This window comes from Rhinoderma darwinii, chromosome 13, assembly GCF_050947455.1.
Source record: "Rhinoderma darwinii isolate aRhiDar2 chromosome 13, aRhiDar2.hap1, whole genome shotgun sequence".
Classification (NCBI taxonomy): Eukaryota; Metazoa; Chordata; class Amphibia; order Anura; family Rhinodermatidae; genus Rhinoderma; species Rhinoderma darwinii.
In genome coordinates, this window is record NC_134699.1 from 42,151,834 (window position 1) to 42,169,385 (window position 17,552).

General features: G+C 44.2%; 1 protein-coding gene across 2 annotated transcripts; it reads left to right on the forward strand.

Moving 5' to 3' along the window:
• Positions 1 to 5,704: 5,704 nt before the first annotated feature.
• Positions 5,705 to 16,826, forward strand: ZSWIM1 (zinc finger SWIM-type containing 1). Of its 2 annotated transcripts, XM_075846815.1 has the most exons (3): positions 5,705 to 5,822; positions 10,869 to 11,186; positions 15,098 to 16,826. In XM_075846815.1, exon 3 carries the CDS (start codon positions 15,143 to 15,145, stop codon positions 16,559 to 16,561), a length of 1,419 nt encoding a protein of 472 aa, XP_075702930.1. In that variant the 5' UTR covers positions 5,705 to 5,822; positions 10,869 to 11,186; positions 15,098 to 15,142; the 3' UTR covers positions 16,562 to 16,826. The 2 variants fall into 2 exon arrangements, with proteins under 2 accessions (XP_075702930.1, XP_075702931.1); XM_075846816.1 differs by lacking the exons at positions 5,705 to 5,822; positions 10,869 to 11,186 and adding an exon at positions 11,194 to 11,338.
• The last annotated feature ends 726 nt before the right edge of the window (positions 16,827 to 17,552 follow it).

The window sequence follows — 17,552 nt, forward strand, 5'->3', positions numbered from 1 at the left end:
ACGGGTTGTTGCAAAGTAGGAACTGGACTAGTGAGACCTCCCGAAGAGCTTCTTGGAGCCGTTCTCGGATCTTTATATCAATCCGGGCGGCAAGAAGGATGAGGTCATCCAGGGTAGACGGTAGATCTCGAGTGGCAAGCTCGTCCTTAATCTTAGGAGACAGTCCCTGCCAGAATGTAGCCAGCAGAGCCTCATTTTTCCATAACAGTTCTCCCACCAGGGTGCAGGAGTGGATGGCGTACTCGCCCACAGAGGTGTCTCCTTGGCGTGGGTTCAGCAAGGAGGCGGCTGCAGACGAGACTCGTCCAGGCTCCTCAAACACCGTGCGAAATGTCCGGAGGAACCCCTTGAAGTCTCTGGTCCTTGTCTCTCCCAGATAGGATTCGCCCATGCAAGGGCCCTGCCAGTGAGGAGAGAGATGATGAAAGCAACCCTTGCGCCATCAGGCGAAAATGCCCTTGCATACAGGCTGAAGTGGATCTGGCACTGATTCAAAAATCCACGACAGGTCCTTGCGTCTCCATCATAGTGGTCAGGAAATGGCAAAGAAAATCGGGGATCAACACTGCCAGTAGGTGTAGTCAGAGGATCAACACTGCCAGGAGGTGTAGTAGGAGGAACGGCAGCTTGCAACTCCTGCCGACGTGCGATAATGTTCAAGGCCTGGAGGAGTTGGTCCTGTCGAGACCGGAGGTCTAGCATATCCGTCCGCATCTCCTGGGACATCATCTTGGTCTTGGCTCGACCAGCGGGGTCCAGGTCTGAGCGTACTGTCACATTGGGTACGTGGACCCACTCGGCCGTACCGCCTTGACGGTATGGAAGCTGGCCAACAGGACACAGGTCACAGTCTATAGTTTGTATAGTGTCCCTGTGGCAGCTCGGACAGTAGCGAGACAAGCTCGCCTGGGACTAGGCAGCAGGCAGACGTCAGGCGTGGTGTAGCAGGACAGGCGTGTTATACAGCACAGCACGACTTCAGCTCAGCACGGCACTTAACCAGGATAGCACTGGATACAGGAACGGGGAACACTGGGAACAGGGAAACACTAGGAGACCATTTGCTTAAACAAACTTTGGGTATGACAACAACGCTCAGGCATGGGAGGAAGGGGCTGAGCCCTTCTTATAGTTCAGGGTACTCATGGGCTAATTTTGACATAAAATTCAGGTGCGCGCGCAGGCCCTAGGGGACCCGGCCGAGGTAAGCGAAAGTGAGCACTGGCGTCTCCTGAGGAGGACACTGGGGCCAGCGCTCGCAGACCCATGGCTGCGGCCGTCGGGAGGTGAGTGAGCCTGACAGCCCGCGGCCATGGACATGACAGGCTCGCTTCATTTTCAGCGGGTGTCGGCTATAATATACAGCTGACATCCCACTGCAAGGGTGGCGATCAGAGTTATCTCTGAGCGCCATCGTTTAACCCCTTAAAATGCTGCTGTCAATAGCGACAGCGGCATTTTAAGTGATTGACACAAAACTTTTACGAAAGATAAATAAAAGTTTTAGCTAATAAAAAACAATAATCGCCCTGTTTCCCTGATCAATGAAGTCCTTTATAATTGGAAAAACATAAAAAACTATACATAATAGGTATCGCCGCTTTCGTATCGGGCTGAACTATAAAAATATATTATTTATCCCGCGAGGTGAACACCGTAAAAATATAACATAAAAAACGATGGCAGAAATTCCTTTTTTGGTCACCTTGTTTCCAAAAAATGGAATGAAAAGTGATCAAAAAGTCGCAAGTACCCCAAAATGGTACCAATAAAAACTACAGTTTGTTACGCAAAAATCAGGCCCTCACTTAGCTCCGTGGACAAAAAAATAAAAAAGTTATGGCTCTCAGGATATGGTGACACTAAGACATTATTTTATTTAGTAAAAAGTGTTATTATTGTGTAAATGTAGTAAAAATGGAAAAACGTTATATATTTGGTATTGCCATATGTAATGCCCATGGCCGCACCTCCTGACGGCCGCAGCCATGGATCAGTGAGCGCTGGCCCGCATCTCCTCAGGAGACGCCAGCGCTCACTTGCGCTTCACTCGGCCGGGTCCCGTAGGGTTCGCGCACACGCTCGTGCCCGCTCTTAAAGGGCCAGCGTGCACACCTGAGTTAAAGTGCCAAATTAGCCCATGAGCACCTCGGACTATAAGAAGGGCCCGGCCCTTCCTGCATTGCCTGAGCGTTGTTGTCATTACCCTAGTTTGTCTCTGCAAATGGTCTCCTAAGTGTCTTCCAGTTCCCAGTGTTTCCCGTTCCTGCTACCTGTAACTTGTATCTTGTGCTATCCTAGTCCAAGTGCTGTATTGAGTTGGAGTCCTGCTACGGTGTGCACCACGCCTGATGCCTGCCTGCTGCCTAGTCCTATCTGAGCCTGTCTTGCTACCGTCTGAAGCTGCCACAGGTACACCTATACGAACTATAGACTTTGACCTGTGTCCTGTTGGCTAGCTGCCATACCGTTAAGGCGGTACGGCCCGGTGGGTCCACGCACCCTACAGGACACCATAATCGTGTCGAACCGCAGATTAAAGTAAACATGTTGTTTATACTGCACAGAGAATGGCGTTAAAAATTTATAAAAAACAGTGAGAGAATTTCAGTTTTTTGGTCTCCTCACCTCTCCAAAAATGTAATAAAAACTGATCAAAATTATCGCATGTACTCCAAAATGATACTAATAAAAACTACAGCTCGTCCCATGAAAATCAAGCACTCACACAGACCATTAACGGAAAAATAAAAAGTTATGACTCTCGGAACACAATAATGCAAAATGACGGCCCAGACTAAAGAAGAAGTCAAAGATTAGGCAATGCTGGAGTGCGGATATTTTGTACAATACCACGGACGCCCTTTAGAAGTGCAACTGCTGCACCCAAAAAACTGGCCTGTGCATAAAGGATTGGTTCAAAGCATACGTCACTATCCATGGATAATTAATTTTATTATTCATTTACCCCATTATTACATCATCCTATTATGACCTGATGCACTCCGCCCATCTTACATATACCCTGATGTACTCCGCACAGCTTACATATACCCTGATGTACTCCGCACAGCTTACATATACCCGGATGTACTCCGCACAGCTTACATATACCCTGATGCACTCTGCCCAGTTTACATATACCCTGATGCACTCCGCCCAGTTTACATATACCCTGATGTACTCCGCCCAGCTTACATATACCCTGATGTACTCCGCCCAGTTTATATATACCCTGATGCACTCCGCCCAGTTTACATATACCCTGATGTACTCCGCCCAGTTTACATATACCCTGATATACTCCTCATAGTTTACATATACCCTGATGTATTGCGCACAGCTTACATATACCCTGATGTACTCCGTACAGCTTACATATACCCTGATGTACTCCACACAGTTTACATATACCCTGATGTACTCCGCCCAGCTTACATATACCCTGATGTACTCTGCACAGATTACATATACCCTGATGTACTCTGCACAGATTACATATACCCTGATGTACTCCGCACAGTTTACATATACCCTGATGTACTCCGCCCAGCTTACATATACCCTGATGTACTCTGTCCAGCTTACATATACCCTGATGTACTCTGCACAGCTCACATATGCCCTGATGTACTCCGCCCAGCTTACATATAGCCTGATGTACTCCGGACAGATTACATATACCCTGATGTACTCCGCACATCTTACGTATACCCTGATGCACTCTGCCCAGCTTATATATGCCCCGTCATTATAAACTGAAACACCAGTAAACCACTAAACAAAACTACTACCAAGCAAAATCTGCTCTCCAAAAGCCAAATGGCGCTCCTTCTAGGCCTAGCAGTGTGCCCAAACAGCAGTATATGATCACATATTTGGTATTACTGTACTCTGGATAATCTGCTTAACAATTTATGGGTTGTGTGTCTCCAGTGGTACAAGCTGGGCACAACACATTGGGCACTGAAATAGTATATCAGTGGAAAAATGGCAATTTGTGTACTAATTTCTGCAAAACCTGTGGGGTCAAAATGCTCACTACACCTCATGATAAAGTTCCTTAAAGAGGTGTAGTTTCCTAAATGGGGTCACTTCTCTGGGGTTTTCACTGCATTGGTACCTCCGCGCAATGCAACATGGCGTAAAGAAACAATTATGTAAAATCTCCACTCCAAAAACTAAATTGTCCTTTTTCCCTTTAGACCCTTGCCGTGTGTCCATATAGCAGTTTACAACCACATATGGGGTATTTCCTTACTCAGGAGAAATTGTGTAATACATTTTGGGGTGTCTTTTCTCCTGTATTCCTTGTAGAAATGAAAAATTATAAGCTAAAATGGGGTCACTTTTGGGGGGTTTCCACTGTTTAGGTCCCTCCAGTGCGTTGCAAACGTGACATGGCACCGAAAACCATTCCAGCAAAAACTGCTCTCCAAAATCCAAATGGCGCTCCTTCTATTCTGAGCTCTGCCATGGGTCCAAACAGCAGTTTATTACCGCATATGGGGTATTTCCATAATCGGGAGAAATTGCTTTACAAATGTTGGGGTGCTTTTCTCCTTTATTCCTTGCACATATTTGAAAAATCGATGTTTTCCAGAAAACAAAAGTAGATTTGCATTTTCACATACTAATTCAAATAAATTTAGCAAAAATCCTGTTGGGTCAAAATGCTAACTATACCCCTAGATAAATTTCCTGAGAGGTTTAGTTTCCAAAATGGGGTCACTTTTGGGGGGTTTCAACTGTTTTGCCGCCACAAGACCTCTTCAAACCTGACATGGTGCCTAAAATATATTCTAAAAAAAGACGCTAGGTGCTCCTTTGCTTCTGAGGCCTGTGTTTCAGTTCATTAGTGCACTAGGGCCACATGTGGGATATTTATAAAAACTGCAGAATCTGGGCAATAAATATTGAGATGCATTTCTTGGTGAAAAACCTTCTGTTACAGAAAAAAAATGTTTTACAAATTAATTTTGGCAAAAAAAAAAGAAATTTGTAAATTTCACTTCTAATTTGCTTCGAAACGCCTAAAGGGTTAAAACACTTTCTGAATGCTGTTTTGAATACTTTAAGGGGTGCAGTTTTCAAAATGGGGTTTCTAATATATGGGCTCCTCAAAGCCACATCAGAACTGAACTCGTCCCCGAAAATAAAGCCTTTTGAAATTTTCTTAAATGTGAGAAGTTCTAAGCCTTGTAACGTCCTAGAAAAATAAAAGGGCGTTGAACAATGATGGCAACATAAAGTAGACATATGGAATATGTGAAATAGTAATACCACACAAAAAAAGTACTATCTGTTTTACAAGCAGAAAGATTTAAAATGAGAAAAATCATAATTTTTGCACATTTTCTAAAAATGTTGGTGCTTTTCACAAATAAGCAATGAATTTATCGACCAAATTTTTCCACTAACATAAAGTACAATATGTCACGAAAAACAATCTCAGAATTGCTTGGATAGGTAAAAGCATTCCCAAGTTATTACCACATAAACTGACACATGTCAGATTTGAAAAAATGTGGCTCGTCCTGAAGGCCAAAATGAGCTTCGGTCCTGAAGGGGTTGAGGATCTAGGGTCTGTATGTACTCCTGGGTATTTAGGGTATCCTGGGGTCGGTATTTATTTTGGGTCTCAATTAATTTTGGGATCTGGTCTTGCCTGAATTTATTTTTGTTGCTATAGGTTTTGGGGGTGGCTGAAGAAGCGAGGGACCAAAGATGTCTGGGCAGCAAACTCTGCAGTTGACTTGAGAAGTCGTCATGGCGGTCCAGTCAAGATGGAGAAGAAAGGGAAAGAGAAAATCTACAATCAGGTAAGTTGCCTCCTGCAAGTCACTAGATTTATGGAGGAGCTGTCAGATAACCTAACTTGTCTAAAATAGCAAATCCTTGTATTCCACAACAAGACTGTGTAGCCCAGAACAAATAGACAACTGGGTGTTACCATTCCCCTTGTCAAGATGTGTCCCTACACAGTGTGTAGGGAGAATAATAACACCCCAGATGTTAATGCTATCACAGAAACGCTCTGTTGACTATAGCCACAGCGTGGCAGGATGGGGGGGGGGGGGCAATTTTGGGGAACAGCTCAGGGCCTAAGGTCTACTTAACTTCTTAATACCAAAGGTATTTTAAACCTTAATGACCAAGCAATTTTTTAAGTTTTTCCATTGTCTCATTCAAAGAGCTATAACTGTTTTCGTTTTCCGTTGATGAATCTGTATAAGGACTTGTTTTTTTGTGGGACAAGTTGTATTTTTTAATAGCATTATTTTTTATTAATTTGATAAACTTTTATTAACTTTTTTTGGGGTAATGAAAATAACCCTGAAATTTCGCAATTCTTTTTTGCATCATAAATTTAAGTAGTTTACGTGTGGTATAAAACACATAATAACTTTAATCAGCGGATCTTTACGATTGCGGCGGTACCAAATTGAAATCGTTTTTTTATGTTTTACTACTTTTACCAGTAAAACACTTTTTTTCAAAATTGTTTGTTTTTGTGTCACCATATTTTAAGAGCCATACATTTTTTATTTTTCTGCTGACATAGCTGTATGAGGGCATTTTTTGCGAGACGATTTGTACCATTTTGGAGTACATGCAACTTTTTTTATCAGTTTTTTTTTATGGCAGGATGAACAGAAAATAGCAATTCTGGCGTTGTGTTTTATATCATTTTTTTATGGGTTTCCCTGTGGGAGTTAAATAATGTAATAATTTTATAGTTGGGGTCGTTATGGACGCGGCGATACCAAATATGTGTAACTTTTTTTGTTTTTTAATAATAAAGCATTTTGTAAAGGAAAAAAGTGGGTTTTTCATTTTTTTTACTTGCGATTTTTATTTATTCATTATAGACATTATTAAACTTTTTATTTTTAGTCCCACTAGGGGACTTTACACTATGCGGTTGTAAAGGATCTGCCAGGCACAACTTCTGTGTATACGCCCATAGGTAATCAGTCTGCACCTGAGTCTAGGTCTCTGAGACTTCCACCACTCAGGATGGCAGGCTTAGGAGTGGGAGAGCCTATTGCAGCCTGGCCAGACGGAGCTAGCTCCCGCCCTCTGTCTATTTATACCTGCCTTTCCTGTTCCTCCAGTGATTGTGATTCTTCTCGTGTGGTTTCCTGGCCCAGCTACAGCCTCTGACTATTTGATCCTGCTCCATACTGACCCTGGCTTACTGACTACTCTCCTGCTCTGCGTTTGGTACCTCGTTCACTCCTGGTTTGACTCGGCTCGTTCACCACTCTTGTTGCTCACGGTGTTGCCGTGGGCAACTTCCCCATTTCCCTTAGCTTTGTGTACCCTTGTCTGTTTGTCTCGTGCACTTACTGAGCGTAGGGACCGCCGCCCAGTTGTACCCCATCGCCTAGGGCGGGTCGTTGCAAGTAGGCAGGGACAGAGTGGCAGATTAGGGCTCACTTGTCCGTTTCCCTACCCCCATCATTACATACTATCCCACTCCTAAGCCTGCCATCCTGAGTGGTGGAAGATGGAGTCAGTCTTAGAGACCTAGACTCAGGTGCAGACTGATTACCTATGGGCGTATACACAGAAGTTGTGCCTGGCAGATCCTTTACAGCGGTCATTTGATTGCTTTTATAATACACTGTAATACTTCTGTATTGCAGTGTAATATTGCCTGCCAGTATAAAACTGACATGGCCTAACAGGCATTCACTAGAGACCCTTTGTTAGGCCCCCGGCTGCCATAAAAACCATCGGCAACCCACGATCGCATCACGGGGTGCCGATGGGGTGAGAGAGGATGTTCTCTCCCTCTAAAACCACTCAGATGTGGTGGTCGTTATTGACCGCCGCATGTGATGCGTTAAACGGGCTCACATGACCGGAGACCACGGCTATTGGTCTCCGATCGTTGCCCTGAAGCTCGAGGCTGCTAGCAACAGCCTGGGCTTCTGAAATGCCGCAGTGAAAAGGCGAGGCTTCAGAACTATCCTGAGCGGCCGCCATAAAAACACTATACTGCGGTAGTTAAAGGGTTAAACTGTAACTGTGAGGCATGAAAAACAAAACTATATGCCTTTAAAAAATATGTTGCATTTTTCCGCCAGCTAAATTTCCACTTTAAATTACCTCCCCTTTTACCAAGCTCCGACTTTTTAGAAAAGTGTCGAGTGGCATAAACGGCCCAAAAGTAGCAATTTCTCCTGCAAATTGTGACTTTTGAGTAGTTTTGCGACTTTTCTACACCAGAAAAGTAGCGTGGATAAATTCCCCCATTATATGATCGCGAGCCAAGGTTTGCATAGACACTGGACACTGCAGGTTGAGTCAGAGCAGAGTTGTATCCATGAAGTTCAAGTGTGGCCACCAACACATGCAGCCAACATTGTGATTAAGCTGCTGACTGGATAGTACTTACCTCGGGTTCCCACGTAGCGTAAACGCTGCAGAATTTCCGCAATGAAATTCTGTGCCGAAATTATGCAGAATTTACAGTAGCAGCAAAGTCTATGAGATTTAGGAAATACCATGCTCACGCTGCCGAAATAAAAAGCGTTAACGTTAATAAATTGATCTGCGGTGCGAAATTTAATTCCGCAGCATGTCAATTTATGCTGCGTTTTTGTTGATTTTCCTTTGCGGGCTTTCCCTATTGAATTCAATGGGGATGCAAAACCCGCAACAGCAAGCCAAGTGTTGCGACTTTTGCGGCATAATCACAGCGTTTACGCCGCAAAAATCGCAACTCTCAAAAAAATACATACTTACCCACAACGCTCTCCTCCTTCCTGCAGTCCGGCCTTCTGGGATGACGTTGCATCCCATGTGACCCTGCGATTGGCTGCAGTATAAGCCAAGGAGGCCGGAGCGGGCTGCACAGGAGGAATGCGTCACCATAACAATGGGTTGCGTAAGTATTAGCGTTAGTTTACTGCTGCTTTTCCGCAAGAACACATCACAATGTGGTGCGGTTTTCGGACAGAATGTACTGTGGATTCCAGGTCGGATACGCTGCGTGGTTTTTACGCAGCGTATCCGTCTGGTGGGAACCCGGCCTTAAAGGGGTTATTTGGGGACTGACAAATATTAGCAATGTACTCAATGCAGTATCTGAGTACACCGCTATTATACATTCCGGTGACCCGTCGCGCTGATTCTGATTATATTTTAATAGTGATTACATAGCGTACAGCGGGTCCGATCACATGAATACGAGTCGTGTCGTCATGAAGGAAGACTGTGCCACTGGACTTCCGGACCTCCGGCAGCGCTGTAAAAATCTATTAAAATCTAATCAGCGCGACGTTGTTTTAAACAACTTTTTAATTCATTTTTATTAAAACATTTTTTTACTTTTTGATATGTTTCTTCTATGTATCCAGGATACCTAGGAGCTGTATCGTGCATTCAAACCTGAATCTGTCAGGTCAGCGGGACTGACGGCTCCGCTGTCATCGAAGAAGTCAGTCACGCTGGCCTGACGGATTCAGGTTTGAACGCAAGATACAGTCTTATAACCTGAATCCGTCCATCCATCAATGGGAGGCAGAAAAATCCTGCGGCGCTTGTTTGAAGCGTTTTTTTGGAAAAAAATGCTGCAAAAAAAAAAAAGCGTCAAATAACACTGGCAATTCAAAATCTGACACAAAATTCCTTTCGGCATTTTAGGCTGGGTTTCCATATGTCGGATTCGCTGTGTAAAAACTGCGCAGGTTATCCGACCTGGAACTGCAGCACCTTCCGACCAAAAAATCGCACATTGTGGTGCGGTTTTTTTAGACGGAATTTCCACTGCGGAAAGCAGCGCTGTGAAAAAAGAAAAAGTCGTTCATACTTACCCCCCTCCCTCTTCTCTGTGTATTGTCTGGCCCCCCGGGATGACGTTGCAGGCCATGTGATGTCACAAAACGTCATCCCAGGAGGCCAGACTGCAGGAAGAAGGGCGTTCTAGGTAAGTATGTTTTTTTTACGGAGTTGCGATTTTGTCCGGCGTAAAAGTCACAGCACCTGGCTTTCTGTTGCGGGTTTTGCCTCCCCCTTAAATTCAATGAGGAAAATCAACAAAAACACAGCGTAATTTGACATGCTGCAGATTTAAATTCTGCACCGCGGGTCAATTTATTAACGTTTACACTGTGTGGTTTTTTTCTGCAGCGTGGCCATGAGATTTTCTAAATCTCATCCACTTTGCTGCTGCTGTAAATGCTGCGGAATTTCCACACAGAATTCCGTTGCGAAAATTCCGCAGCGTTTATGCTTCGTGGGAACCCAGCCTTAAGGGTCAATTCACACACAGTTTTTTGGTACTGATTTTGACGCGGAAATCGCATTGGAATTTGCGCCAAAAGAACGGCTGAATTCGCCCCCTATTGATTCCAATGGGAGGCAGCAGTGTTTTTTGCACCTGGGCGGCTCTTAGCCAATTGCGGGTAAAAAAAAAAAAGAAAAAGCGGCTTGTCCTGCCTTCCTCATTTCGGAGCGTTTTTTGCCTGCGGTTCATGCATTAGCTTCAACGGCTGCGAAAAACGCTGCAAAAATAGCAGAAAAACCATAGAAAAAAAGTGCAGGAAGGTCAAAATCTGCCCCAAAATTCCTGAAGGAATTCTGAGGCAGGTTTTTTCTGCCTGCAAAAAAACTCTGTGCGAACAGGGCCTTTGGAGGGCAGCTCGCACCCGCTGGTTTTTCTTCATTATAATTAGATGATGCGTGTAATAGATACTGTGATCATAATCTGGATTATATTTTGTACAGTAGCTCCAGACCGGAATAATCTGATAAATGTAGAGGTTGTGCTATGTGGTCACTGACAATTGAATGGGATGGTCGCGTTTATATCTTGTCACACTGCAAATTGGTAACAGCTATCCAATCTGATGCAGGTGCAGGAGTACTGAATGAAACGCTGGGTGAACTGCAGTGATACACTACAACCTGCTCATCCTCAACCTTCCTGACATCCATCAAGCTCCACCCCCTTCATCAACCCGGTCACATGACTAAGACAGGCGGTCCCCATACACCTGTCCTCCGGTTTCTGCTAAGCCCCACCTCCATCAGCATCATCCCGGTCACATGACGAAGATGTCACTCGTCCCTCACGCCGCACCGTTCTGTTGACGTGCCCGGAGATTGATTCAGCGTGTGCCGGAAGTGCGGCGCTCCCTGTTTACCTGCTGTGGCGCTGACCACAAGGGGAGGTAAAGACCTTCAGCTTCAGTGTGTGGACTGTCCTGCCCAATACAAGACGGTTTTATATGAATGTGACCTGTAGTGTACTGTCTATACATCCCAGGTCCTGTCCCGAGAGTGTGACGTCTGTATCTACCGGTATACTATTGTTTTGGTGCAGGTAACTTGTGGTATTGTGGCTACTTACACAGTAAAGCAAACCTGCAGCTGACAACATTGCATAGACATAAGGATATGTTCACACGGCAACGCCAAATACGTCTGAAATTACGGAGCTGTTTTCAGGAGAAAGCCGCTCCAGAAATTCAGACATTTTTACAAGTGCATGCGTTTTTCGCGGCGTCTTTTACGGACGTAAATGGAGCTGTTCTTCATTGGAGTCAATGAAAAACTGCTCCAATTACGTCCCAAGAAGTGTCCTGCACTTCTTTGCCGAGGCTGTAATTTTACGCGCCGTCTTCTGACAGCGACGCGTAAAATGACAGCTCGTCTGCACAGAACATCGTAAGACCCATTGCAAGCAATGGGCAGATGTTTGCCGACGTATTAGAGCCGTCTTTTCAGGCGTAATTCGAGGTGTAAAACGCCTCCATGACTTCTGAAAAGAGGTTGTGTGCACATACCCTTACGGCACCATACAGTACTGTGCAAAAGTTTTCGGTACCTGTGTGAAGAATGCTGCAATGTGAGGATGCTTTCAAAAATAGAAGCGTTAATAGTTGTTGTTTTTTTTTATCAATGTACAAAGTGAATGAACAGAAGGGAAATCTAAATCAAAACAATATTTGGTGTGACCACCTTTGCCATTAAAACAGCATCAATTCTTCTAGGTGCACTTGCACAAAGTCATGGATTTTGTAGGATTATAGTCCGGTGTATGATTAACCGATTATACCGAACAGGTGATGATCATTTTTATATGTAGGTAGAAAGCAAGTCATTAACTATCAGAGACAGCTGTGTAGTCATATTAAAGGGGTTTTCCCACGAGGGACGTTTATGACATATCCACAGGATATGTCATAAATGTCGGATAGATGCGTGTCCCACATGTGGGACCATATCTCTAGAACGTGACCTCCTAAACCCCGTTCTAGCTTTGTCTGCTATCGCTGACTCGCGGCCACTTCCTGAGTTTATGGTCGTGAGTTACGTAAACAGCGTAGCTCAGCGAGTTACGCAGTTTTCACCTTCATGGTCGGAAATCAGCCGACACACACAGGTAGAACGGGGTTTAGGGGTCCCGTTCTAGAGATAGGTGCGGGTCCCAGAGGTGGGACCCGCATCTATCTGACATTTATGACATATCCTGTGGATATGTCATAAATGTCCCTCATGGGAAAACCCCTTTATAACTGGGTGAAGAATAGCCAATCTCAAGATGTGCTGTTCAAGCTCTTTTGAAGAAGCACAAAGAAACGGGCAACATTAAGGACCGTAGACGCAGTGGTCAGTCAAGGAAACTTAGTTCAACAGCTCAATGACACGTCATGCTTTCCTTCTAAATCGGAAGATGTCCAGCAGTGCCATCAGCTCAGGACTGGCAGAAACCAGTGGGACCCAGGTATACATCTACTGTTCGGAGAAGTCTGGCCAGATGTGGTATTCAAGGAAGAATTGTGGCCAAAAAGCCTTACCTTCGACGTCCATACAAGGCCAAGCAACTTAACCCCTTTACGACAAAGGACGGATATGTCCATCCTGTGCAGGTGTTAGTTCCCGCAAAAAGACAGATATATCCGTCCTCTAATCGCGTAGGTATTGCGAGTGTACCCACGCGATCATCGGCAGGAGCACGGCTGTTATACAAAGCATGGGTCCTGCCGGAATCGAAGTGCGCTCCGATTCCGGCAGTTTAACCCATTAGATGCCGCTGTCAATAGCGACAGCGGCATCTAATGTGTTTGACAGAGGGAGGGAGCTCCCTCTGGCGCAAAGAAATCGCGGGGCGTTGTCGGGTTTCCATGGCAGCCGGGGGCCTAACAAAGGCCCCCAGGTCTGCCTTCAGCAAATGCCTGTTACACTGACAGGCAATAATGCTTTGGTGTACTAAGTATACCAAAGCATTATATATGCGATCAGCAGATCCCATAGTGAAGTCCCCTGGTGGCACAAAAAAAGAAAATGTAAAGCAGTTAAATAAAGTTTATGAAAAGAAACAAAACACTATTACAGCCCAAAAAGTGGTTTTATTTAGTAAAAGTGTCAAAACAAATAACACATACACATATATGGTATCCCCGCGATCATAACAACTTGAACAATAAAATTAACACAATAATTAAGCCGCCAGATGAACGGCGTCCAAAAAAAAACGCAAAAAAACAACGGCAAAATTCTCTTTTCTCCCATTCCCCCCATATGTACCCAAAATTAATACTAATGAAAACTACACCTTGGCCCGCAACAATCTGTGGTTAGTTCTCCAAGATGTTTAGAACAACCTCCATGCCGAGTTCCTTCAAAAACTCTGTGCAAGTGTATCTAGAAGAATTGATGCTATTTTGAAGGCAAAGAGTGGTCACACCAAATACTGATTTAGATTTCTCTTCTGTTAATTCACTTTGTATTTTGTTAATTGATAAAAAAAAACTATTAACACTTCTATTTTTGAAAGCCTTTTTACTGTGCAGCATTTTTCCACATCTAAAACTATGCACAGTGCTGTAGGTTACAGTGATAAATATGACAATTTTTCCCAGCGTTATTCTGCCATGTTTCTGGTATACATTGAGATGTTAGCCCAGGTGTGTTCATATATGATCTTGTGGGCTGCAGCCATAGTGGAGGTTACACATATCTACGTAGACAATCCCATTTATATAGGATACATCCATAGAGATGGTCTGTCCATAAGGCTATGGCTACACGCCGACTTTGGCCACAACTTAGGTCACGCGGGCAAAGATTTCTGTGTTGCCCCGACCTGCATCGAAAATGAATGTGGCATCGCAAAATAATCCAACAGGTGCGGATTCCTTGGGACTGTTGTGTTGCGGCAACCTGCAGGTCGCAACGGGGCCACGTTGGCGTTCATTACCTACGATGCCTTACAAAGTAACTGTACTTTACAAAAACTTTTGATATGCCAAATAGACATATCAGAAGCTTTGATCGGTGGGGGTCGGGGTGCTGAGACCCCCACCGTTGCTAAAATGAAGGTGCAGAAGCACTCAGCAGAGCGCTCTGCATCTTCAGCTGTGAGCAGCGCTCCTTGCTAGGCTGAAGAAGGCTCTCCTAGAACTTGTATGAGCCCATCCTCAGCTGAGCGCTTTATCAACGACGGTGGGGGGTCCCAGCACCCGGACCCCCACCGATCAAAATTTCTGATATGTCTCTTTGACTTATCAAAATTCTATGGATAGTAATGTTAATTGTTAAGTCATCGCAGGTAAGCTCTCAGCCTTATGGACAAATGATGTAGACAAACAATTGCAATAAGCTGATTAAAGCACGGTTTTTACAGGTAAACCATGTCACTTGTAAAAAAAAACAAAAAAAAACGTGTGGCCGATATCCGCATCACAAAACCGCAGCAATTTGCAGTAAAAGGTGTGCGGTTTTTGGCCGCATGGCACACCACTGCAAGGTGTGAACACAGCCTTACTTTCATAATTGGGACTACATTCCTAAAACCCCACTGGTGCCAAGTCCTTTTTTTTTTTTTTTTACTGCAGTACAAAATGACATTAGGTGACAAAACATCGTCATAGATGTGACATCATTGTAGTGGGCCTTGATTAACTGCCGCAGTAACCAGATTTTACACCACGGAAAAACAAAACCGGTGACATGGAAGTGGCGTAGACTCAATATCATAAATATATTATATTTTGGACATTTTATGTATGTTTAAACTTTGTTTTTTTTGTCCTTCTAAATTTACCATTTGTCTTTTATTTTGTTTTTTTACCTGTAGGATTTGTAAGCGCTGGAAAGTGGACTTTATTGTAACACTGTGAAAATGAATCCTGAGTTTTTGCAAAAGCTTTTGTCCGAAGACACCAATTCAAAAGTAGTTTGTCAACTCAGCAAAACCTTAAGTATAGATTATGTCAACCTGCAGACCACCATGATGGGTGAAGTCTTTAGCAAGTTCCCTGAAGTTTTATTGATGATCCGCTCCCAGAACTCTAAACAAAGAAGAGCCCTTTACACTTTTTTGGCAGATGGACCACGTATTGGCGCACCATATGAGCTAACAAGAATGGTCCATGCAGCTGTACCCGCTAATGAGACCGCGGTGGGACTTGCACACATGTTTCACGTTATGAAAGAATTAAACGCCTGTTGGCCTTCAATTCAAGTACTTTTGGTGGATCCTGACTTTACAGAAATTAATACTGTCCATGAGGCATTTCCATCTGCCCAAGTAGTGGTTTCCGCCTCCCATTCCTACACGTACATCCAACAACGTATCCGTGAGCTCTCCTTACCATACAAGGCAGAGAACATCCTGCTTGATGCTCTCAAAAATACTGCATGTTCAGCCACAGATAGAAATTTAAAGAACATGCACAAGATTCTGCAACAGTTTGTGGATCCTGCTCTGTTAACGCAGATGAAACCAGACTGGCTTTTAACTGGTAGGACCTGGGCACTGCACCGCTGGAGAAGTTGGAATGATTGCTCTCAGTATTTTGGAATGGTGGAAACCTTGAGCCGTGGGTTGAATGGGGCCTTCAAAATATCACCTAGTTTGACAAACGCTATGAGTGCTTTAATTTCCTTTATCTTGGAACAGACTGCAGGGAAAAGCCAACCAGAACCTCGGAGCTGTAGTCCTGAAGAATTAGAATTAATAAACATCAAAGGCGAGACGTGTGAAAGAGTGGCGGTGGAGCCCAAGATGGAACCGGAAGCCGCAGCTTTGATGTGTGAATCACTAAACAAGATCTGTAAACCTGCAGCCTTTGGGCTCTGTCAGAACGAACTAGGAGTTATCCAGAAGTCAATAGAACTTGTAGGGACCAGTGGAAACAAAGTTAGTGTTCAGATTCTTGAAAACCCAAGTGAAGTTAGTAGTGGAAACTGTAAGACATGTAGCTGTGGCTTTTATCAAAGCACAGAGCTGCCCTGTCGCCACATCCTATCTGTTCTCAATGCCAGTGAGCAAATCCTAAAGCCAGATATGCTTCACACACTCTGGCGGAAGCAGACGAATGGACTAGACCCCGTGCTGCCTGTTTCAACAGACACCCTGGAAATCATGAAGACCGAAGGAAAGAAAGTTTCAGAAAAACATCTACTTGTTAATTCCTTGACCAGCCAGATATCTGCATTGTTAGCAGAGTGCAGCGATGAGATGTTTCAGCACCGCTATAGTTCTCTAAGAGAACTGGCAGATGCATGGATTGGGCCCTATGAAGAAGTGAAGCTTTAGGATAAGACCTGCTCTGTAACAATCGTATTCTGTCATACTTCTGCAACACGTGTAAAAAATACAATCTAGATAAGTTACAGGTTATAGAAACCAGCGGAACTACAGAATACGTACATTTGTAAGGACATGTGGGCATGTAATGGCCTTATGGTGCTTTTACCTATTACAATGTTTGCTAAAACCCAGATGAAAATGAATGAGTGCATAGTTATTTCTGTATGTAAATCACCAAAATGATTGTACCTGTTAAAAATATTTTCTCAAACCTTGGGCATTATCGCTAATTCTTTCATGATGATCTCAGATCCCCTTGTTATTGGTTTATTTTGCTACAATGGGAATAATTGTTCTCATGTCAGTGCAGACACTCTGGGGTGTAGTGGAAACACTTAATGTGTTAATTCAGCTTTAAGCTGTCCTAATCGCTGCATTTAAGGTGTTTGCAGCTCATCGGCACCCCAGCAATAAAATCGCCGGGGTGTCGGTGGCTGCAATGGCAACCGGAGGCCTAATAGTGGCCTCCCGGTCTGCCTAGAATGGAAAACTTCCAGCCCCCGCCCGGAGGCGGTGACTAAAATGCTGCCGGCAAGAGGGCGCCAGCTGAGGACATGAGCCGGCGTTATCAGCGGTGGATGTCAGCTGTATGTTACAGCTGACATCCACCTGTAATGGCAGGAACTGGAGCTAGCTTCGATACCTGCCATTAACCCCTTAGATGCAGAAAGCGAAAGCTCTGCCCTGCAATCGCAGGGCTGTCGACTGCTACTATGGCAACAGGAGACCTAACGATGGCCTCTTGCTCTGTTATTACAGAAGCTGATTAGGCCCCGCCCGGAGGCGAGGCCTGATCGGCTTGCTGTCAGTGAATGACTAACAGATCTAATACATTGCACTACATAGGTAGTGCAATGTATTAGAAAAAAAATGTGGTAAAATTTTGTGTTACAAAAAAAATGGATTAAAAATAAATTTCTGCAAAAAAACAACAACT

What these genes read in the sequence shown, in the direction of transcription:
- ZSWIM1 (XM_075846815.1), top strand. Translation starts at nt 15,143, where the DNA reads ATGAATCCTGAGTTTTTGCAAAAGCTTTTGTCCGAAGACACCAATTCA.